At 40.9% G+C, this 25,765-nt stretch overlaps 1 protein-coding gene across 1 annotated transcript in view; it reads left to right on the plus strand.

Moving 5' to 3' along the window:
• The first annotated feature begins 1,989 nt into the window (after positions 1–1,989).
• LOC102836333 (chromosome unknown open reading frame, human CXorf36) overlaps positions 1,990–25,765 on the plus strand; it is a 39,719-nt gene continuing 15,943 nt past the window's right edge. Inside the window, exons 1-2 of the mRNA XM_006864242.1 lie at positions 1,990–2,222; positions 14,463–14,727. Coding sequence (XP_006864304.1) covers positions 1,990–2,222; positions 14,463–14,727 — 498 coding nt within the window. The remainder of the gene's footprint in view (positions 2,223–14,462; positions 14,728–25,765) is intronic.

Here is a 25,765-nt window from a genome sequence, read left to right on the forward strand (position 1 = left end):
TCACAATATGATAAACAGACAGGTGAGTCGTGGTGGAAACCCTGTAGGGGTTCACTGTACATTGGAACCAACTCAACAGAATTTAACAACAACAATAAGCACGTGACTAACCATCAGAGAATTGTGATTACCCTGCTCTTCTCATCAAGGCAATCTTCAGCAAATCTCCCCACATTCCCTCCCAGGTATAAAAGCAAATCTTCCTTCCATGATTTGGTCCCTAGGTGTTCCCTCTACTCCTGATTTACACTCCTACAGAGCCCATGTTTTGGCCCTCAATTTAGAGTTAGGTGGAAACCCATCCTGGGGAAATTAAATCCAAGTTAAATATATCGGCATATCTATTTATAATATTTTTAAAAGAAAAAATCAGGACCCTCACTAGAATGACTATGATAAGAAAGAAAGAAAGAGAGAGAGAGAGAGAGAGAGAGAGAGAAAGGAAGGAAGGAAGGAAGACACAGACAGACAGACAACGGATGTTTTTTAGGCTGTGGAGAAATTGGAAACTATCCATTGCTGTGGGACTGTTCCACAGCAACCACTGTGGAAAATGGTGTGGTGGTTCCTCAAAAAGCAATTCTAGGTATATATAACCAAGAAGCTTAAAAACAGGAACACAAACAGAAACCTGTACACCAATGTTCATTGCAGTACTATTCATAATAGCCAAAAGGTGGAAACAATTGAAATGTCCATAGCCAGATTAATGGGTAAACAAAATGAGTTATATCCATTTAGTGGAATGTTAATCAGCCATAAAGAGAAGTGAAGCTGAAGTTCTCCTACATGGCATGACATGAATGAACCTTAAAAACATTATGCTGACTGAAATAAACCAGACATGAAAGGATAAATATTGCATGATTCCACTTATATGATATAGGCAAATGCATAGAAATCAAAGCTTGTTTAGTGGTTACCAGGGAAAGAGAAAAGGGAAGCTTTGACTTAAGGGGAATTGAGTTTTTTTCATGAGTGATGGTGGAGTGATTTGGAAAAGCATTTGAAAATGATGCTCAACTTGAAAAATGTAATCAATGTCACTGAATTTTACATACAGAAACTCTTAAGATGGTATATATTTTGTTATATACATTTTAAGCATAAATTTTTAAAAAGAAGAAGAAATAAAGTGAGACTCAGGGACAAATACCACAGAGAAGTGAAGCAGGCTGGTAAAGGGAAGAGGACCGTTTAGGTGTGTGAGAGAGAAACAAATGCAGCTGGACCTTCGGTGTGCCCCTCCACACCACAAAAGCTACCAGGTCCTTTTCCCATCAGTTTTCAGATTACCAAGAGAAACTGAAACACGGACTATTCTGCGTTTTTCTATTCCCTAAACAGCAAATAACCCTGGCCATTCAAATCAATGGTAATTGTGACACTTAATTGCCAGCAAGTTAACCTCTAGTTATCTCACAACCAAACATGGTAAAATTGGAGCGATATGAGCCGGTCAAATTATTCACTGCTGAGGAGGAAGACAATGTGTGTGTGTGTGTGTGTGTGTGTGTGTGTGTGTAATCCACAGGGACAAATATACCCAGAATTAAAACAGTGGAGGGCGGAGGCCTTCAGGATCTTTTGAAACTCCCAGGTGGGAACTAGGTCAAACAGACATCCTGTGTGGACCATTCTTGCCCAGCCAGGATATCCTGTGTTTGTTGGAAGACTACACAGAGAAGCCCTGATGCTTGTCCTTCCCTCCCAAAATCTGCAGTGAACTCCTCTCCAGCTTGAGGCAACCGCCCCAGACAAAGGAAGAGTAACTCTGGAAATGGCTTATCAGCATCCTCCATGGATTTCCTCACCTCCTCCCTCATCCCATTAGGCCCAACAGAACCCTTTAACAGAACCCTGGGAGGCTGGGATGGGGTCAGTGTCCCTGAAACCTGCCCCTTTTGACAGCTTCCTCTTTTGCTTAGATCTGCCTCTGTGCAGCCCTCAGTGGGCAGCTGAGGCTGCAACTGGAGTCTCAACCCAGGGATGGAGCCTCAGCTGGGACCTGGGGCCACCCCACTTTGCCCAGGCTGGCCGGCCTTGCTGCTGTGGTTCTCAGCCCTGAGCTCTTCTTTCTCCTTGCCAGCTTCTCTCACTCCTTCTCTGGTGCCTCAAGTCAGAAGCAGCTACAATGCTGGAAGGACTTTCCTGGGTCTTGATAAATGCAATGCCTGCATCGGGACATCTATTTGCAAGAAGTTCTTTAAAGAAGAAATAAGGTCAGCATCTCAATCAAATAACTCTGAGGGGCAAAATTCTGTTCCCTTCATGTGAAAATGTCAGGAAAGTTGCTGAATTCAAATCAGAGTAGTTTATGGGTGGGAACTGAAACAAAGCAACTTAATCATTGTGGTAATTGTTTGAAGTTGGGGTTTGGGAGAGCGAGGGCAAATCCCTGCCCTAAATGCTAACTCCAGAGTTTCTTTATGAAGTGGGAATATAAAGCCTGGGACCATGGAGTTTATGAAATTCATTTCTAATGCTGTTGTTGTTAACTGTCGTAAAGTTGATTCTGACTCATAGTGACCCTGGATAAGGTTTCCAAGGAGTAGCTTGTGGGTTTGAACTTCTGACCTTGCGGTTTGTATTCCAGTGCTGACCCTACAGCACCGCAGTTGTTGCTGTTGTTGTTAAGTGCCATCGAGTCGGTTCTGACCCATAGCAACCCTGTATAGGGTTTCCACGGAGCAGCTGGTGAGCTTGAACCGCTGACCTTGCAGTTCAAACAGCTTTGCAGTCTGGTGCATTAACCCACAGTGCCACACCAGGACTCCTTTGTAGGAGTCCTTATTTCTAATCAGAGGAGGAAAAGAAAATTTCTAGAATACCTACTATGTGACACACATTTTAAAGCTATTTTATTTTCTTCTCATAAACAAATCATTCAGATAGTAAACTGATATAAAGCAAAATTAAATGATTTGACCAATGTCACCACCTAAGTGACAGATTTGGGATTCAGACCTGGGCAGTTTGTTTCAGTTTCTGCACCAGTTTTCTGTCATGAGATGTGGCATTGACCAGAGGAATGCATTGAAGTATGTATTTATAATATTTTTCAAAGAAGAAATCAGGACCCTCACTAGAATGACTAAGATAAAAAAAAGAAAGTAAAATAACAGGTGCTTTTTAGGATCTGGAAACTCAGAGGAAAACCTGAGTTTAGTAAATTATGATGCATGTGACTTACTAAAGAATGGTATCACACTCTGGTACTCATTCCAGTGCAACACATGGTCAATGAACCTTTACCATGGCTGAGATAAAGCAGGTGCTATCAGGACAGATAGACTTCTGGTGTGACACTGTGAGTTAATGCATTGGATTTCAAGGTCAGTTTGAACCACAAGGTTGGCGGTTCAAGTTCACCAGCCACTCCTATACAGGATCACTATGGGTCAAAACTGACTCAACAGCACTTAACAACAACACCACCAATCAGGACAGACACAATAACTCTGGTCATTGCCCTCTAGAGGGTTAGGTTTGGTCTGATCCAGACCAGAAATAAAGTGTAAAGGACTTTCAGGAGCTCCAAGGAGGAGGCATTCCAGATGGAGCCTGGGAAAAGACTTCTCCAAGGAGCAAATCCTGGAAAAATGAACTGGAATTTTGTGAGAGAGAAAGAGCTTAAGGCAGAAGGACCAAAATAAGGAAAGCCTCAGAGATGTGAGAAGTAATTAATGCCTAGAGTATGGGATATATGTGGGAGACGTGGCAGAGGTCAGAAGGGTCAAATGGAGCAAGGGGCCTTGAATGCTGTGACAAGGAATTTGGACCTTAATCTGTAGAGCAGTTGCTCCCAGCCCTTTCAGTACCAAAAACCTTTTGTAATATGTCCCTTCTCCTTCCCCACTCCCAAGGTCCTCATGTTTGTAAGATTTGGTCACCCAACAAAAAGCATTAATTAACAGTAATCTTATTTCCAATTGGTATTAACCAAAGGCATACTAGATTATTCAAATAAATCACTAAACAGAAATAATAAATTTAAATATTCTTTAACAAAAATTATAAACTTCTTTTGTGAGATTGTAAATATTTTATGAAGTTTATGTGGGTTTTTCTTATTTGGGATCTAAAAGGTGATCCAAATGATAACCCTATACAGGGTTGGGATAGACACCATGGCACTTAACAAGAACAACAAAAACAACAAACAAATTGTTAGGATTCCTGATGTGGTGCTGTAGGATAAGCACTAGACTGCAAAGTCAGTTTGAACTGCAAGGCCAGTGGTTCTAACTCAAAAACCACTCCTTGGAAACCCTATACAGGGTCGCTATGAGTCAGAACCCACTCTATGGCACTTAACAACAACAACAAATGGTTAAGGCACGCTGCTTCTTACCAAAAGATTGGAGGTTTAAATCTACTCAGAAGTGACTTGCAAGAAGGACCTGGTGATCTCCTTCCAAAACCTCAGCCATAGAAAGTCTTATGGAACACAGTTCTACTCTGACATACATCAGTCTGCCTAATTTTAACTGGAATGCATCTCACCTAAAACCAAAGAAATAAACCTGTTGCTGTTGAGTTGATTGCAACCTACAGCAACCCATTCGTGTCAGAGTAGAACTGTGCTCCAGAGGGTTCAATAGCTGATTTTTTTTTGGAAGTAGATCACCAGACTTTCTTCAGAGGCACTACTGGGTGGGTTCTAACTGCCAACCTTCCAGTCAGTAATTGAGCACTCAACTGTTTACACTAGTCAGGGACAATTTCTCACCTCTGGAGATAAAGTTTCTCATCTGGTAGGCACTGGCCAAATTCAGAAAGCATCTGCCTAGTTTTTTGTCCCACTGAGTTTAGGATATTACTTCACTGCCCTTAGAATTAATTTTCCATGTGGACCTGAAAGGGAAGTGCAAATGCAAGCAAGAAAACACCAGACTGGGTAGGTCTGTGCCCACATCCTCCTGACTGAGAGCATCCATCCGACATCACAAAGAAGAAAGAGGGGCATAGCAGGTCTGGGGACATGGATTTGTTCAAAGTCTTTTTCTGTATATTTTAATTAGCTGTTCATGGTGGTAAATACATATGCAACAAACCATTTGATATTTCAACATGTTTGCATGTATAATTCAGTGACATTAATCACACTGATCTTGTTTAACCATCAATACTATGTTTCTAAATTAAATAACTTCCTTATTATAAAAGTAGTCATTTTATTTTATAATCTTTAGGGAATACTGGTTAAAGAGAGAGAGTAAAAAATAAAAATAATTTATAATTCCTCCAAATGATCCTCGCTTAGCTAAGTATGGATAAAAATAAATACATTTCTACAAAAATGAGATCAAACTACATACACTCTTTTGTAAACTTTTATTTAGCAATGTATCGAAACTATCTTCCCGCATCATTAAATATGTGTTCACAATTTGACTTTTAATGGTTTATAAAGTATAAGTGGTATGGCACTGTAGGATAAGCAATGAGCTACTAGCAGCAAGGTCCGTGGTTCAAACACACCAACTGATCCTTGGAAACCCTATACAGAGTCGGAATCGGCTTGACAAGACTTAACAACGACAAAAAAGGGGTAACTGGAGTCCTGGTGTGGTGCTGTGGGTTAATGAGCTGGACTGCAAAGTCAGTTTGAACCCCAAGGTCAGTGGTTCAAGCTCACCAGTCGCTCCTCATAAACCCTATACAGGGCTGATATGGGTCAGAACCAACTCAATGGCACTTAACAACAACAACAATTAGGAATCCTAAGGAGTGTTGGTACTACAGTGGGTTATGAGTTGGGCTGCTAACTGCAAGTTCAGCAATTCAAATCTACCATCCGCTCTATGGCAGAAAAACAAGACTTTCTGCTCCCATAAAGATTTACAGGCTCAGAAACCCTATACAGGGTCACTGTGAGTCAAAACTGACTGCACAGCACTTAACTACCACCACCATTAGGCATCCTGGTGTGACACTTAGGATCAACACTGGACTGATAACCACAAGGTTGGAAGTTCAAACCTACCAGCCACTCCTTGGAAACCCTATACAGAGTCACCATGAGTCAGAACTGACTCAACAGCACTTAACATCATTAGGAATAAGTTTTAAGAAAATAGAAAACTGCATTCGTGAGGAAAAACTTCAGGAAAGTTGTGCCAAGGAATTTTTTTTTTTTAAGCTGTTATTGTGAATTCAACAAATCATATACTTTGTTTTATTACAATGATTTTAATCCCCTCCATGTACCATCAGTTTACAGTATTTCTCTCTATTCATTTTAGCTCTTTTTTTTTTTTTTTTAACACTCAGGCATATATAATAATTTAAACCACCAAAGGACACATTCTACAAGCCTGCCTCCTGGCCACCAGCTCCCATGAATCTAGTGTCCTCAGCTGCTCCCTCTCTTCATGTCCCCATCTCTGCCTTCATCTCTGGTGTCACTGCTTCTCTGGATAAGGTCCCACATTCCACTTGTACTCGTCTCTCCAAGGAACATTTTTTCATTACGACAATACACCTAACTCATTTTTCAAAAGTTACAAGGCTGTCCTAGCAGAATTTCATTGGGAAACTTTATCCCATCCACCATACATCCCTGATGTTCCACTTCAGACTTCTTTTTGTTCCCCAAACTCAAAGAACACTATTTGAATCCTGTGAGAATGCCAAAGCTGCCATTTTGACATGGTGTAAATCAAAGAGCATAGAATTATTCAGGGAAGGGTTGAAAGATAGAAACACCAACTTCAGAAGTACATATACCTAGGTGGAGGGTACATCAAGAAGCAACAGCCTCTGTAAGTCCGTCTTCAGCCTAAAACTGTTTATAATACCTAAAAGGGGTTCTAGAACTTGCTCAGTGAAATAGGCTTCTTGCAGAGCCTTTGTAGTGCATAGGACCTTCAGTGGAATCCTGAGCCCCATCCAGAACTTTTTGAGGTGGGACATCCCCACTAGAAAGAACAAGCAAACCAGCCTGGAACAGCTAGAGGAACAGAAGATACTTCTTGAAAGAAACACCAGCAGGAAAAATCCAAAACAAAAATGGCAGTCTGATTGGCTACTACAAGAACAAGCAAGTTGTTCACTGGAGAGCCGTCAAGGCAAGCAATCAGGTCCCTTCAGGACAAACCCCCCTCCAAAACTGAAACTCAAAGGGAACACATGAACAGGCATGTAAGCTTTCTGGCAACCATGTTGGCCTACTGGTGAGTGGAAGAGGGGAAAAGGTAGCAATGAAGATATGGCAGATTTTGACCACATTCCACAGACTCCTGTCCACCTGGAGACAACAGAGAGAAGAGGAAGGGCTGGTTGGTCTGAAGTATGGTGAGACCTGGGGACTCCTGAGCCCATGAATAAGGGCATAGCCACGGAAGTTTAGAGCTGAGAGTGAAGCATCCAGCTGATATGAAGTGAGGGGAGACGCACAAGAACGCCCAAACTTGCAGGTAGTACCCATTTGACCTAGCTTCAATGGCTTGATGATCAGAACTCAACTAGAGGAAGATAAAGAAATTTGATAAAGGAAGCAAGTGTAAATTGCTACAATTTGATGAACTTTACCTATACTTATGGATGTTGTTGTTAAGATGTAGTCTCAGTACCAACTGAGAGGGAAGGAGTCTTCACATCAAATATCAATCCTATCCCCTCTGTATACAGGGTTGATAGGGAGAGGCAACTTAGACATTGGCTACCTAAAATGGGGGTGGGGGGACGGTTGGCGCTATAAAGGCACAAAGCAACTGGCTTACAAGTTTTCAAGAGGAAGTTTAGCTTCAGGGTATGCGGGGCAAGGTAGAATTCCCACTGAATTATTTTCATATTGTCTAAATGGGTCTGGTGAAAGGAGATGGGGATAAGACTCTATTAATGAGTCAATAGTGAATAATTGTTATCATGACTAATTGCAATTGTCACAGCTGTTAAGGTAGAAGTTTTGTAACATAAAGGGAGGAGTAGTTAATCTTACATTCCAGGAACAGAGGACCCTAGGACTATCAAAGGAGAAGAGCACAAGCAGAATGTGGGACCCTATCCAGAGAAGCAGCAACACCAGAGATGGAGGCAGAGATGATGACATGGAGATATAGAGCAGCTGAGACTCTAGACTCATGGAAAGAGAAAGGCTGTGTGCTGGCTGCAAGGAGGTAGGCTTGTAGAATATGCCCTTTGGTTATTTAATGATTATCTATTCCTGAGTGTTTTATGTACATCCAAAAAAAATTTTTTTTGAGGGAATAAAAGCAAATACTGTTGAATGATGATGCACAGAGGAGATTGTAATCATTGCAATAAAATGATGAGTGTAAAACCAATTTTCTCCCATGTAAACTATCACTCAATTCACAATAAAAACGTATTTTAAAAAGTAGAAGAAGCAATAGCTTCACATTTTGATATTTTTGTTTAATAAGTGTTTTTATGATTTTGTGGAGTCCTGGTGTGGCGCTGTAGTATAAGCACTGGACCACAAGGTCAGTGTGAACCAAAAGGCTGGCAGTTCAAACCCACCAGCCGCTCCTCGGAAACCCTATACAGGGTTGCTATGAGTCCAAATCAACTTGACTACATTAACAACAACAAATGTGTTTGTAGCAATGCTTTTTGACTTACTCTCCTAAATAGGAGGACCAGCAACAGACTTGTGTTTGACTGAATGCAAACACAAAAAGTACATGGGGACAAAAGGGCATTTTGTTTTCATTCTAACTCTGTCCCTCCTCCCTTATGTCAATCTACTCTCCATGTTGAGGGATTCAGGGTCACTGGACCACAGGACCTTAATGCTTCCTTACAGCTCTGAGGAACTATGATACTTCATGTAAATCTCTCAACACAATGGGGTACTCAGCCAGAAGGAAGATGAGAAAGTGGACTGTTTTGTGGTTTTCCAAACTATGGGAAAGCAACATCTGAATGAATAAAAAGAAGTACCAAGTTCACACTGACATTCTTTTAGTCAATAAAGTAGGTAATCAGCTTTATAAGAAATTAAATGTGCCCCCATTCAAAACAATAAATCTGTTACCATTTTGAATCGAAGAAAAGTTTGGTATGTAAACATTTTTATTTTAACTCAATTAGTCATTATGGAAAGATTCAAGCCACCACCAATCCGTCTATAACTGACACCAGGCAATTATTACTGCTCTCTCACAGAGCCTCCACAAAAGGATGATGAATTTGTCTAGCAAAGCCGGAAACTCCTTCTCGTGACGCTCCCCACCAAATAGGAGGCAAGGAGCTTGGAGACCTGCCCTCCTCCCCAACTAATGTCTGTGATTCCTCAGACAAATCACATGTATGCTCTGCCTTCAATTTTCTCATCCTCCAAACAAGATGGGGATGTGAAAAAATAAACTTTAAGGGCCCTGCTAACTATCAATGCCTGTGATGCTACCTATCTGTTGCCAAGAGCTAATTAATAAAATGGATGATAGAGGAATAATAAGCAATAGCAAAGTGGTCACAACTTCTGGAGCCTTCAATTCCTGGTTGTGTGACCTTGGGCAAGTTGTTTAACAGCTCTGTGCCTCAGTTTCCTTATCTGTACAATGTTAGTAGCATCCTGCTCATAGGTTTGTTGAAAGGATTAAGTGAATTACTATGCATAAAGTGCTTAGCAAAGTGGCTGGCACATTTGTGTTCCATAATGTTTGTTGTTATTATCTTTGTAGTCAGGGTTCTGCAGAGAAGCAGAATCAATAAGATATACAGGCATGCCTCAGAGATATTGTGGGTTCAGTTCCAGACCATCACAATAAAACGAAATATCACAATAAAGCGAGTCACACACCTTTTTTGGCTTCTCAGTGCATATAAAAGTTATGTTTATGTTCTGCTGCAGTCTATTAAGTGTGCAATGTTGGTGTTGTTAAGTGCTGTTGCGTCAGTTCCAACTCATAGCGACTCAGTACAGGGTTTCCGATGAGCGCGTGCTGAGTTTGAACCTTGTGGTTCAAACCAACCTTGCGGTTCTGCACTTTTCCTGCAGCACCACATCAGGACTCTAAGTGTACAATAGCATTGTGGAAAAGTTTGAAGTATGGTGAGAAGTTTTCAAAATGTGGCACAGAGACTCAAAGCAAGTACATGCTGTTGGGAAAAATCACACAGATAGACTTGTTCAATGCAGGATAACCACAGATCTTCAATTTGGAAATAAACTCAGTATCTGAGAAGTGCCGTAAAATGAAATGAAATAAAATGAAGTATTGAAGTATGCCTGTGTGTGTGTGTATGCATGAGTAGATACTGACTCGATGGCACTTAACAACAACAAATATGTATATACACACACACACACACATATTATGGCATATATATATACATATTATGGCTAATGCACTGGACTGCAAGGTCAGTTTGAACCACAAGGTCAGAGGTTCAAGCTTACCAGCCGCTCCTCAGAAACCCTATACAGGGTCGCTATCGGTCGGAATTGACTTGACTGCACTTAAAACAACATACCCATAGTGAGTTTTGAACCACTGACCTTGCAGTTCAAACCAACCTTGTGGTCCAATGCTTATCCTAGAGCCCTAGAGCGCCACACCAGGTATGTATATAAATATATATATTTGTTGTTGTTAAGTGCCGCCGAGTCAGTTACGACACATAGCGACCCTATGTACGGTTTCCAAGGAGTGGCTGGTGAACTTGAACTACTGACCTTGCAATCCAGCACATTAACCCACAGCGCCACACCAGGATTCCATATATATAGAGAGGGAGATTTTAGGGAATTGGCTCACATAATTGTGGAGGACTGACAAGTCCAAAATTCCTTGGTCAGGCAACCAGCTAGAAAACTCTGGCACCTTTGTGCCTGAAATTGGCAGGACAGTCTGGAAACTCAGGTGAAATTTCTATGTTGCAGTTTGAGGCAGAATCCTTCTCCCTAGGGAAACTTTAGTGCTTGCTCTTAGGCCTTCAGCTGATTGGATTAGGCCTTCCCACATTACAGAGGGTAGGCTGTTTTGCTTAAGGTCAATTTATGTAAATGCTAACCACATGTAAATACTTTCATAGCAACATCTAGATTGATATTTAACCAAATAATTAGGCACTAAGGAGCTCTGGTAGCGTAGTGGTTACGAATCGGGCTGCGAACCTTAAGGTCAGCGGTTCGAAACTACCAGCCGCTCCGCGGGAGAAAGATGAGGCTTTCTACTCCCGTAAAGATTTACACCCTCGGAAACCCTGTACAGGGTCGCTATGGGTCGGACCCGACTCGATGGCACTTAACAACAACAACAACAAGTTAATAACTAAAGTTAACCATCACAGTCATTATCACAATTAGTCACTTGTTAATCCTTTAAAATGGGCCCTTCATGTATTGAACCCTCATAAGCAAGTACAGTTACAGGAAATAGGTGCCGGTCCTTTCCTTGTTCCCCCAGAGAGGAGGATCATTTCCTTTGGGTATCCTGAAACTTCCAGGAAAGCTGGCTAGTTGTAAGTTTTTACAGTATTTCATTTTTAAAAGTTTATTTATGGCAATGTTCTTTATGCCAACTTCCATTGCAATTTGAATTTACAGCATTGCAGAAGTTGCTATAGACAGACTGCTGTCATCATTTCCTCGGGTCTCCATAACAAAACTACCATAAATGGGTGACTTTAAAGAACAGACATTTATTATTGTCTCACAGTTTGAGAAGTTAGAAGCCTAGGGGAGGATCCTTCAATGGTGATAGCCCCATTCCTTGGACTGTAGAGGGAACCTCATATGATGTCTTTGCCCATGTGTGTGTGTGTGTGTGTGTGTTCTTTCTTTTTATAAGGTGCAACTCAGAAAAGATTGGGTTTAAGACTCACCCTACTCAAGTATGGCCTCATTGTCATAACAAAGAAAAACCATATACCAAAACGAGGTGGCATTCACAGGTACAGGGGTTAGAACTCAACATATATTTTGGGAAGACAATACAATCCATAATAGTCACCATCCAAAATGCAAGGGTCCCTGAAGTACTAGTAGATTCCTCAGGGATTCAGAAGCCTGGGTTCTCTTCCTAGGTTCTCAAGCTCCCTGGATAAGTCTCTTGATCTCTTTGCCCTTCTAAGTTTTTGGCAGCTTTCTTTGTCATCAAAACATAGGAAAATCTTTTGGTCTCCTAGGGGAAAGCTGTATCATGTAAGTTAGAAAACAAAGCAATCTAGGGTGTTTACCTAATCAAAATGCTAATTATTCCAAAACTTATCTAAAGAGCTCTCTAGCATGAGGTTGCTCAACAATAAGAATTTAAAGATTCACATTTAAATTAAATAAGTGTCTTATAAAGGCCAATTTTCATTTGTAGTATGATCCTCCATTATTAAGGATAATGAGGGTAAACTTTCCCTTTCATACATAAATCAAAAGAAGATTCAACATGCTTCCCTAGTTAAAATGTTGGTGCACAGTTGGAGAAATGACTAAGGTGTCAGTGTTATTGCTGTTCTTATTATAAGCTATCTTATCCCACAGCACCAGTTATAGTGCAGTGTATCTTGGTGTAGGACAAGTACTGGACTGCAAGGTCAGTTTGAACTACAAGATAGGTGGTTCAAACCCACCAGACACACCTCAAAAACCCTATACAGGTTCACCATGAGTCAGAACTGACTCAACAGCACTTAATAAGTTCTGATGAGGCCATTTGGTGGAATTACATTCCTCTTGAATCCCCAGATAGCTTTGAGTTAGGTGACCATTCTTTTCTAAGATGTGGTTGTTACTAATGATTTACATATTTGGACAGAAAGCAGATTTGATGGAGCTCCTTAGGGTTGGATGTTGTTGTTGTTGCTAAGTGCCATCGAGTTGATTCCAACCCATAGCGAGCCTGCACAGGGTTTCCAAGGAGCAGCTGGTGAGTTTGAACCACCAACCTTGCAGTTCAAACGACTTTGCAGTCTGACGCATTATCCCACAGCACCACACCAGGACTCAACTAGGGTTGGATAGGGAGGGGCAAAGGTCTCCCCAGTAATGGCCCAGAAGACTGAGAGAATTACATTTCCAAGGCTCAGCAATAGGTCAGAGAATAAATAGTTGTGTAAACCAGGGTAGCAAAGGGAAAGATGATGGGTTTTATTAACAGACTGCCTTAGCTTTGTGCTCCTGCTTGACATATTTGTCAGTTTCCACACTTGTAAGGCATTCTGGTAGTGTAGTGGTTATGAATCAGGCTGCTAATCTCAGGTCAGCAGTTCTAAACTACCAGCTGTTCTGTGGAAGAAAGATGAGGCTTTCTGCTCCCATAAAGATTTACAGCCTCGGAAACCCTATGCAGGGTCGCTATGAGTCGGAACTGACTCCACAGCACATAACAACAACAACAACAATGTGATGATGGGGTATTAGGAAAGTTGAAATCGACAATATGTGTACAGTTTCTCCCATTACATGGAGTAGGAATTCAATAGCAGTCTGATTCTACAAATACTTGCAGTCTTGGAAACTTTGAGAGGGCAGTTCCACTCTGTCCTATGATGGTGGTGGTTATGTGCCGCGGAGTCGGTTCCGACTCATAGCGACCCTGTACAGGGGTTCTGAGGCTGTAAACCTTTACGGGAGCAGAAAGCCTCCTCTTTCTCGCGTGGAACAGCTAGTAGTTTCGAACTGCTGACCTTGCGGTTCGCAGCCTGATTCGTAACCACTACGCTACCAGAGCTCCTTACTCTGTCCTATAGGGTTGTTTTTAGTCAGGATCTACACAACATCAACCAGTTTGGGGGTTTTTTTTTTGGTTTTGTTGTTGCTGTTGTTGCTCCTTCTGGGAATCCCTGGATGATGCAAATGGTTAACATACTCAGCTGCCAATTGAAAGGTTGGTAGTTTGGGCCCACCAGAGGAAACTTGGAAGAAAGACCCGGCAATCTGCTTCCTAAAAACTCAGCCATTGGAAACCTATGGAGCACAGTTCTACTCTGAAGCACATCAGGTCACCATGAGTGGGGACGGACTTGATGAAACTCATGTTGGTTTTGGCTCCTTCTGCACCACTTGAATGCAGAGAATCAGGTTGGTGTCTGCATACGTTGCCAACACTTTTTCTAAAATCACATATATGCTTCCCTGAGTTTGAGAAAGAATCCCTGGGTTATGCAATGTAGTCAATGTACTTGGCTGCTAACCAAAAAGTTGCTGATTCGAGTCTACCCAGAGATGTCTCAGAAGAAAGGTCTGGTGATGTAATTTAAAACAAAACAAACAAAAACCCAGCCATTGAAAACCATATGGAGCACAGTTCTACAGACATGGGGTCATCAGGAGGCAGAGCCAAGTCAGTGGCAACTGTTTTGTTTTGCTTTTTCTTTAAATTTGAGGCAACAAAAATTATTTTCTCACCAAAATAGTTTGGAGCTTCCCAGACTAAGGAAGAGAAGTAGATGAGATTAGGCTTTGCTGGTCATCACCTGTGGCAGTGCCTCTAGGGCCTGCTTCCCCTCTTCACCTCATAGGCCAATCCTAAAAAAGACTATTCTTCCAACAGATTTGGCAACTGGCTGGCTTCCCCATTCCAACTTCCTCCTGACTACTTGCCTTCTTACCCTGCCAATTACTCAGATGATTCCAAAATCTGGCGCCCTGTGGAGATATCGAGGTTGGTCAGCAAATACCAAAATGAGGTCTCTGACCGGAGAATCTGTGCCTCTGCATCAGCCCCAAAGACCTGCAGCATCGAGCGTGTGCTTCGGAAAACTGAGAGATTCCAGAAATGGCTGCAAGCCAAGCGCCTTACTCCAGACCTTGTGCAGGTGAGTGTGCCGGCCATGGGGCGAAGGAGTTGTGTATAATAGCAAAATGGAGTTTGTCCAGGATTCATAACATGGCTGCTGGTTTCTTTCTTTCTCTCTTTCTTCCCTTCTCTCTTCCTTTTTTTGTAAGGAAGGGGAAAATCTTTGGTAGAGATGCAAACATGGGTGTTAGGGGAGGGCCAAAATACAGTGCAAATCATTATGACTCTGGCTGTATCTTCACAGGGTGTTGTAAATGGATGATTCTTTAACAGAAAGAAGACAAATTTCTTTAGCAGCATCCAGTGTAAGATAACAAAATCGGTAGAGGATACTTTAGCACTCTAAACTGAAGAAAGGGGCCCACTTATTACAAAGACACAGTCATGCATTTCTACAGAAGTGGGCTTTTTTCTAAAGCAACCTCACTTCTTATTAGGATAGATAGACCAGTAGAACAGGTACCCTTTTCTGCCATTTGAGAAACAAGGAAATCAAGGCACCAGTGCCTGGGGACAGTAGGCATTCAGTAAGGATTTGAGAAATAAATGAACCAGAGTTATGTCAAGTCAAAGAATGACAGATTTGGAAGAACCACTGTGATCCTCTAGAAGCACTTCTCCGCATTTATGGAGGAGAAATGTCAGAGCAAGAATGGGATGCCCTAGGTTTAAATGCAAAATCAACTGGGTAGCGAATGAAGGACTTGAGTCAATAGTCTATCGTATGTCTCTGTGCTAAGCGTCATAACATCGCCTACATTGCTTTGTGAAGATCTGTGTACTTGTGCCTCATTCAATTCTGTACCCCCAGGATGTAACACAGTTGTTGAAAACTATTGAATGGGACAACAGGAATTGGACGCTCTCTACTATTCCTGAGTAGCTACTTCTTCTCTATGCCTCACCCTTTAGTGGCAGAACCATGACTCAACCATGGTTTCAGGCCCTAAGGATCTTTTCCCTACACCACAATGTCTACATCTATCAAGACAGATGACATTAGCTGTACCTGGCAGGTTACTTTGAACTTGCCCCTGTTGTGGAAGTATCTAGAAGGTCAGGGAGAGTTGAAGCTTTCCTTAGTTCAAAGCCTAAGGCCAATCTAATTTTGCTGAAGATAAATCAAAAATGGTTGCAGCAGTAGATTGACAGGGAACTACCAGAAATTCAAACTGAATTCAGCAAAGGATATGACATTGCTAATGTCAGATGGAACTTGACTGAAAGCAGAGAATACCAGAATGATATTTACTTGTGTTTTACTGACTATGCAAAGGCCTTCAACTGTATGGATCATAAAAAATTATGGATGACATTGGGAAGAATGGGAATTCTAGAACACTTAATTGTGCTCTTGTGGAACTTGTACATAGACCAAGAGGCAGTCATTGGAATAGAACAAGGGGATACTGCATGGTTTAAAATCAGGAAAGGTATGTACCAGAGTTATATCTTTTAACCACTTATTCAATCTGTGTGCTTATCAAATGATCTGAGAAGCTGGACTATATGAAGAAGAACATGGCATCAGGATTAGAGGAAGATTCATTAGCAACTGACAAGATGCAGATGACACAACCTTGCTTGCTGAAAGCTAAGAGGACTTGAGCCACTTGTTGATAAAAGTGAAAGACCTCAACATAAAGAAAAAAAAAAAATCCCCACAACTGGACCAATAAATTAAAAACATCATGATAAATGAAGAAAATATTGAAGTTGCCAAGGATTTCATTTTAGTTGAATCCAAAATCAATGCTTATGGAAGAAGCAATCATGAAATCAAATGACAGATTGTGTTCAGCAAATCTGCTGCAAAAGACCACTTTAAAGTGCTAAAAAGCAAAGATGTCACTTTGAGGACTAAGGTGTGCCTGGCCCAAGCAACAGTATGTTTACTCTTCTCATATACTTGTGAAAGTTGAATGATGACTGCAGAAGACTGAAGAAGAATTAATGTATTTGGATGCAATCAATATGACTGCATCAATATTGGTGCAGAATATTGAAAGCACCGTGGACTGCCAGAAGAGCAAACAAATCTGGCTTAGAAGTCAAGTCAAGATGTTCCTTAGAAGTGAGGATGGTAAGACTCCGCCTCTCATATTTTGGACATGTTATCAGTAGGAACAACAGCTCCTGGAGAAGGACACAATGCTTGGTAAAGTAGAGGGTCAGTGAAAAACAGGAAGGTCCTCAACAAGACAACAGCCTCACAGCTTGGGATACTCAAATGGGGAGGGGGGGACTACAAAGGCAAGAAGTGACTGGCTTACAAGCTTTCAAGAGGGAACCTGGTGCTAGGGAGCATGGCAGAAGGCAGAATCTCCAGAAGGTACTATTCAATCTGTCTGGGCGGAGCTGATGAAAGGAGATACAGATGGGTAACTCGTGATACTGTAGTGAATCATGCTTATCAAGACGGATTATGAGGGTTGGAAATGCAAAGGCAGAAGTTTTGTAACAAGGAAGGGAGTGATTGATTCTCCAGGATAGGAGTGGAGGCCTCTGGGACCATCAACGGAGAAGAGCCGAGAGCGGGACCCTACCCAGAGAAACAGAGATGCCTGAGATGGCGACAGAAATGATGACATGGAGTGATGAAGTGACTGGGGAGTTTGGACCCAGAGAGGGAAAGGGACTGTGGGCTGAAAACTGGGGGGAGGAGGGGGAAGTGTAGGGAGCAGGTTTCTGGGATATACCCTTTGGGTGATTGAGGATGCATGGAGGGGAGTGGAACCATGGCAGTGAGATGATATATGATGGAATGAATGTAAAACTAAAGTTCTCCCATGTAAACTATCATATAATTCACAATAAAACATTAAAAAAAAAAAACAAAAAAAAAGACAACAGCCTCAACAGTGGCTGCAACAATGGGCTCAAACACGGCAGCGATTTTGAGGATGGCACAGGACCGGGCAGTGTTTTGTTCTGTTGTACATAGGGTTGCTATGAGTCAGAACTGACTTGATGGCACTTAACAACAACCAGGTGAAGTCCTGGCGTGGCGCTGTGGGCTAATGCATCAGACTGCAAAGTCAGTGGTTCAAGTTCACCAGCTGCTCCTCGGAAACCCTATACAGGGTCGCTGTGGGTTGGAATCGACTCGATGGCATTTAACAACAACAATAACAACCAGAAGATCAGTCTTGCCACCTTCCTTGGGTTCTCAAGTGGATTTGGGAATAAAAATGTTTTACTCTTTGGTTTGATGTCCAATGTCCCAGGTGATGTTAATCCCAGGTGAAGTCAGGTCCTTAAAAGAACTGTAACCTTCAGCGTGGGAATTGATAACGCGCATATTTGATCATTTTGATGCTATTATAAGTAGTGTTTTTTTAAATTTCACTCTTGTATTGTTTGTTACTAGAATATAGAAATATAATTGATTTTTGTATCTCATCCCTGCATTCTTCCCCCACTAAATCCAGATGTGGCTCCATAATCCTTCCGGATTGTCTTCCAAACAGGTGGCCTCTGTCTTTGATCTCAGTTGGAGTAAGAGAGGAAATCTCTTCCTGAATGACCGTTCATCTCAGATTTGGCAGAACACCTTTGCCCTATTTTTCTGATAACCTGTAAGACGTAAATCCTAATTTCTAGTGTGGAAATCATGAGCTTTCTAAGCATATCTAAGAGTTGCAGAGTCAATTGGAGAAATAATATAGGATGTTCAGTAGGGAGACTTGCTTCTTCCTTTGTTGTTGTTGCTAGGTGTTGTTGAGTCAGTTCCCACTCATAGTAACCCTATGCACAACAGAACAAAAACCTATCCAGTCCTGGGCCATCCTCATAATTGCTGTTACGCTTGAGTCCATTGTTGCTGCTACTGTGTCAATCCACCTCATTGAGAGTCATCCTTTTTCTTGCTGATCCTTTAACTCATCCTCCTTTTCAACTCATCTCAAATGGCTCGGTGCCAACTCAGCTCATCCAAAGGCCTAGCCCTGGGATTCCCTCAGTGCATAAGGAGGTGGATTTTCACTGATTTCTTCAAGAGATATTTTCCAATGGGAATCTGGGTCAACACTCTACAGTGTGTGCGTATGTGTGTGTGCTGGTGTGTGGTTTTAGGAGGGGAAAGAGACCACAAAGAACTCACAGGCTTTCTTCAGAGAACTGGCAAGGGTCCAGGAGCAGAGAAGAGAGGAGAAAAATAGAAGAAATGAAAGAAGGAGGAACTTGACTGGAGCAAGGGCCTCCGAACCTTGATTGGCAGTCGTGTTCATGAATAAATAAATCAGCTTGGATGAAAAGCTCCAGTAGTCATCCTCAGAGACTGAGCAAGGAGGAGGCTTGGCTCCCCTCCTCCAGAGCCAAATGCAGCTGTGTATTAAAGACACTGGCTCTTGAGCCACAGGCTGTATACTATATCTGGGGCTGCCAAGGAGGTATGGAGACAGGGCCTTAAAATCAGGAGGAGGATGAAACTATGCACTGTGTGTGTGTGTGCGCACACCCACATGCAGTATTTATGCTAATTAACTATGACTTTTCTCCTGTACAGCCGCATTGTTGTGATGGGACTATCTAAGAGCTGCAATTACTAACCCTGAAATAGAAGCTCAGCCAAGAACACTACCCAGAGTTTATCATGATATGCCTGTTGCAAAACCACAAAAGCTTCCTCTGATAGTATTCCAAACACAAAGAGGCAACCAGCCTAAAGCAGGACCTGATTAATCAAAGGAAAAAACATCCTCCATTGTTTTCCCCTTACATCCCCTCAAAGACGTTCTGTTTTTGACATTGTTCTAAACACAGACCTTGTTACTTCCTCAGTGGGGAATGAACTGGATGGTAATAGAGCCATTTCTCCCACTAGATGGCAGTAAAGAATGTTCAGCCAGGTTTATTGAAACAAGGACTTCTGATCATTTTACTTCCAAAGCCTCAATTATTTTTTAAATAAGTCAAATAAGGGGAAAAACATATCAACCAAAATGCACATGAATCGTTTAACCTAAATATGGGTCTAAATGTCTGAATTGTGACATTTAAAAGTAAATGTAAAATTAAATAGTAGAATTCACTTGCTTAAATTCAGTTTAAAAAGTATTGAAGAAGAGTTTACAAGAACAAGGTTAAAAATTCACCACCCACCTGTCAGTTTGTTGACTTGTATGTTGCTATGATGCTGACAGTTATGCCACTAATATTTCAAATATCAGCAGGATCACCTATGCGGGACAGATTTCAACAGAACTTCCAGACTACAGCAGATTAGAAAGGCCGGCCTGATGATCTACTGCTGAGTAACAGCCAATGAATATCATATGGGTCACAACTGAATATTGCCTCTAAAGTCAGCCGCCTAGCTTGGAAGACACTCAAACTACACAGTGGCCACAAAAATGGAGACATTCAAACTACCCAGTGGCCACAAAAATGGATTTGAGCATACTAATGATCCTAAGAGGAGCTCTGGTAGCGTAGTGGTTACGAATCGGACTGCTAGCCTAAAGGTAGGCAGTTTGAAACTACCAGCTATTCCGCAGGAGAAAGACAAGGCTTTCTGACCCCGTAAAGATTTACAGCCTCAGAAACCCTGTGCAAGGTCACTATGAGTCGGAACTGACTCCACGGTACTTAACAACAACAATGATCATAATGGAGTCCTGGTGTGGCACTGTGGGTTAATGCGCTGGACTGCAAGGTCAGTTTGAACCGCAAGATCGACAGTTCAAGCTCACCAGTCGCTCCTCAGAAACGCTAAAATGTCACTAAAAGTCAGAACCGACTTGACAGCACTTAACAATGATCATAAAAGTGACATAAACCCAGACACCATTTCATTCTCTTGTACATGGAGCTGGTAATGCAAACCCACCCATGGCTCCACAGGAGAAAGACAACCCCATGTATGACAGAATGGAATGTTTACCAGTTCTGTACCATTTTCACGATTGTTGATATGCTCATATACATTGTTGTGATCACTGTGCATTTTGCGTGCCTTCCAATTTAGTAGCTTATTTTCAGACATTATATGGGGCAATAGTCTGTTGTGAGCTATAGAGTTTTCATTGACTAATATTTGGAAGTTTGACATGGGACCTTTCTTCCTAGTCTATTCTAGTATGGAAGTTCTGCTGAAACCTGACCACCATGGGTGGTATTTGAAATACCAGTGGCAGAACTACCAAAAGCACAGCAAGATGCAAGCCACCACAGTCTGACAAGCTTGCAGACAGATGAGGGCTATCATACCATAGAATCATAGAAAATGGCTTAAAAGATCACCTCATCTGTCTACTAAAAATGACCACTAAATAGTTCTTGATAGATCTCATTAACGAAAATGAGACAGCCTTGGTTACCTTTGACACAGAAAAAATTGGCTACCAAAAATTGTTGGCGGGGGGGCCTATAAAGACAAGAAGTGACTGGCTTACAAACCCAGTTCCAGATGGGGCAGGGGAAGGTAGAATCACCACTGAATGATTTCCAATCTGTTGAGACCGGGCTGGCGAAAGGAAATGAGGATAAGACTCTTGTGGTACAATAGTGAATAATTGCCATCAGGATTGACTGTGAGGGTCGGAAATGTAGAGGTAGATGTTTTTTGTAAAAAAGGAGGGGAGTGATTCCTGATTTTGCAGCCCAGGAACGGAGGTCCCTGGGACCATCAACTGGGAAGAGCGGAGAGCAGGGCCCGACCCAGAGAGGCAGTGACGCCAGGGATGGAGACATGGACAGATAGAGCAGCTGGAGACACTGAACTCAGGGAGGGAGAGGGGCTGTGTGCTGACAGCCAGGGGGCGGGCCTGTGGGGTGTACCCTTTGGTTATTTGATGATGCATGAGGGGATTGTAATAATTGCAATGAAACGAAATACGATAGGATGAATGTTAAACTGATGTTCTTCCATGTAAACCTCAGAATAAAAACTTATTTTTAAAAAAAATGAGTCAAGAGAAGATTAGGAGAGAGGTAGACTGCGACAGGTCCCACCAGTGGCTCCCTCCTTCCTGATGAGTCTCAAATACAGAAGAGCGGCAACCCCCACCCAAAACACAACTGAAGCCTGAACCATCATTAAGACAGACCACCCCAAGCAAAGTCAGCCTTACAGAGTTCTCAGCTTTTCCTGAACATGGATGTTAGTCAACCAAGTCCCTTCTTAAATCAAACCATTCTTTGTTCTTCATGGGAGATCTCACAATCCCTATTCCAATGTATCCTGGAATAAAATGTTTTGCCTTATGACTTGTCCCAGTGGTCTGCAGATTGACTGTGCCTCTCCAGATGTCCACATAATAGGAAGTAAACTATATACTATACTAAAAAAAAAAATCCCTAAAAATATACCTGTAAAGATATATTTAGGAAAATAATAGTAGAATTAATTAATTATGTTCTAAAAACTGGTGTAGCATTATAGACTAAGCACTGGACCACCACAAAGTTGGTTTGAACCACAAGTTCAGCAGTTCAAATCCATCAGCTGTTCATTATGAGTTGGAACACACTCAACAGTACTAAACAACACCAACCAACCAACAACCATCCCACTGCCATCAAGTCAATTCTGGCTCCTAGTGACCCTGTGTAGGATTTCTGAAGCTGTACATATTTAAGGGAGCAGAAAGCCTCCTGTTTCTCCTACAGAGTGGCTAGTGGATTCAAACTGCTGACCATCCAGTTAGCAGCCCAATGCATAACCCACTGTGCTACCGGGGCTCCTTTTTATCAGATATTGTTCTTGTTAAGTGCTGTAGAGTCTGTTCCAACTCATAGTGACCCTGTATAGGGTTTCCGAAGAGTGGCTGGTGAGTTTGAATTGCCAACCTTGGAGTTCAAACTGACCTTACGTTCCAGTGCTGTATCCTACAGTGTCACACCAGAATTTCTTACCAGATATTGTTGTTGTTGTTGTTAAGTGCTGTCGAGTTGGTTCCGACTCATAGCGACCCTGTATAGGGTTTCCAAGTAGTGGCTAGTGAGTTTGAACCGCCAACCTTGCAGTACAAACCTACCTTGAGGTCCAAATTGACCTTCAGGTCAGAACTGACCTTGAATCAAGTGCTTATCCTATGGCGCCACATCAGGATTCCTTTATCAGATATTGTTGTTGTTGTTATGTGGTTTAATTTCCCTTTCTTGCCTTATAGTTCTGGCTAAAACTTACAACACAATATTGATTTGGAGTGGTGGTGAAGGACATCCTTCTCTGGTTCTTGTTTGCAAAGGGAATGCTTTCAATTTCTCTCCATTGAAAGTAATGTTGGCAGCTGGATTTATATGTTGTTGTTGCTATTGTGTGCCGTGGAGTCAGTTCCGACTCATAGCGACTCTGTACAGGGTTTCCAAGGCTGTAAATCTTTATGGGAGCTGAAAGCCTCATCTTTCTCCCGCAGAACAGCTGGTAATTTCGAACTGCTGAGCTTTGTGGTTCGCAGCCCAATTTGTAATCACTACACTACCAGAGCTACGCCCTTAATTATACTGAGGGATTTTCCTTGTATTTCTATTTTGTTGAGTGTTTTTTTAATCAAGATAGATGTTGGATTTTGTCAAATGCCTTTTCTGCATCAATCAATATGATTGTAGTGGTATTTTTTTCCCTTTGTTTTATTTATGTGGTGGATTACATTGATTGTTTGCATTCCTGTTATGAATCTTACTTGGTCATGATATATATATATATTTTTTTTTTTTTTTTGGTATGTTTTTTTCATTCTATTGGCTAAGATTTTGTGGAGATTTTTGCATCTGTGTTGATGAGGGATATTGGTCTATAATTTTCCTTTTTAGTGATGTCATTGCCCAGTTTTGGCATGAAGGTATTGCATGATTCATAAAGTATATTCGGGAGTTTTCCATCCTTTTCTATGTTCTGGAATAGTTTGAGTAGAATTGGTGTCAGCGTTTCTCAGAATGTTTGGTAGAATTCCCAAGTAAAGTTGTCTGGGCACAGATTATTTTTTGGGGGGGAATCTTTTAATGAACTGATCAATTTCATCTTTTGTTATAGATTTGTTCAAGTTTTCTACTACATTCTGTGTTAGTTTAGGTAGGTAATATATACTCCTTTAATTGTCCATTTCTTCTAAGTTTTCTAATTTGTTGGAGTACAATTTTTAATACTATTCTGTTATTATCCTTTTTATTCCCATTGATTCCTGTGTGATGTCACCCATATAATTTCTTATTTGTGTTATTTGCATCTTCTCTTTCTTTTGTTAGATGTGCCAATGATTTCTCAATTTTATTAATCCTTTCAAAGAAACAACTTGTTTTCTTATTCTGTTTTGTATTTTATTTATTTCTTTTCTTCTGGTTACTTTAGGTAAGTAAGCTTACTTTACTGTTCTTTTTCTAACTGTTGGACATGTGTCATTAATGTGCTGATTTTGGTTCTTTCTTCTTTTTGGATGTGTGCATTTATTGCCATAAATTGCCATCTAAGCAATGCTTTTGCTGTGTCCCCAAGGTATGTTGTGGTTTCATTCTCATTTGATTCAAGGAATTTTTTATTTCATTTTTTATTTGTTCTATTACTCAGTAGCTTTTTCAGCAGGGTATTATTCAATTTCCATATATTTGATTTTTCCCTTTGATCTTCCTATTATTTTCTAAATTTATAGCATTGTGATCTGAAAAGTTGCTTTGTAGTATTTTGATGTTTTTAGATTTGTTAAGGCTTGCTTTTTGGCCTAACATATGGTCTATTCTGGAGAAAGTTCCATGTGTACTGGAGAAAGATGTGTATTGTGTTGTTGTTGCATTGAGTGTTCTGTATAAGTCTATGAAGTTAAGTTTGTTGATTGTGTTGTTTAGTTATTCTGTTTCTTTTTAGTTGTTTGGTTCTTCAATGAAAATGGTATATTAAAATCTACTATTACTGTAAAGTTGTCTATTTCTTTCTCCAATTCTATTAGAGTTTGATTTATGCATTTTGAGGCTCTTTTGTTGGGAGCATCGATATTTATTATGGTTATGTCCTCTGACTCAATTGACCCCTTAATCATGAGACAATGTCCTTCTTTGTCTCTTATGCTGGCTTCTGCCTTAAAGTCTATTTAATTGGAAATAATATTTCGACTCCTACTTGTTTTTGATTGTCACTAGCTTGATATATGTCTTCCATCCTTTGATCTTTAATATATTTTTGTCTTTGTGTGTAAGGTCTGTTTCTTGTAGACAACATATTGAAGGATCCTGTTTCTTTATTCGTTCTGCTACTCTCTGTCTCTTGACTGGTGTATTTAATCCATTGACATTCTATTTAGATATTGATAGATATGAGTTAACTGCAGTCATTATGCTGTGCGGGTTTTTTTTGTGGTGCTTCTGGTTTCTTTGTTCAACATAATTTTCTGTGCTGAATTCAGTTTGTGCATTTTCTTGTCACTTTCTTTATTGCTGTTGCTTTAATGTTTACTAAATCTTTATGGTTTTCTTTTTCTTGATTTGATGTGAAAGTGAATTAATTTTCAAGATTGCCCTGTAATTTCTTAGTTTATTCCCCAGTGTAAAACAGTCTGCTTTGTCTTGAAATCTACTTGACTTCCTTGCCATTTGGAAGTTCTAAAACTACACTTTTCCCTCTTTTTTGCTTTCTAGTTATCTTCATTATAAATTGATATCTCTGGTTCCATATTTTCAGTCTTATTTAGACTTACTTTTTTATTGGATACTTCTATATCTGGATTGAATTCTGGATGCTGTTTATGTGTATGTCAATCTCAGGTTGTTGGCTATTGTTGGTTCTCAGTCCAAAGGACTCCTCCCTTTAGTATTTTTTGTAAAGTTGGTCAGACTACTATAAATTTCTTTAATTTCTGTTTATCTGGAAATGCTCTAATTTCACCATCATTTTTGAGGGACAGTTTTGCTGAGTATATGATTCTTAGTTCTCAATTTTTTTTTCTTTCAGAGTTTTGTTTATCTTCCCACTGTCATATTGCCTGCATGGTTTCTGCTAAGAAATCAGAACTTAATTTTATTGGTTTTCCTTTGTTGTTGTTGTTGTTGTTAAGTGCCGTGGAGTCGGTTCCGACTCATAGCGACCCTGCACAGGGTTTCCGAGGCTGTAAATCTTTACAGGAGCA

Source organism: Chrysochloris asiatica, unplaced genomic scaffold (assembly GCF_000296735.1).
Source record: "Chrysochloris asiatica unplaced genomic scaffold, ChrAsi1.0 scaffold00062, whole genome shotgun sequence".
NCBI lineage: Eukaryota > Metazoa > Chordata > Mammalia > Afrosoricida > Chrysochloridae > Chrysochloris > Chrysochloris asiatica.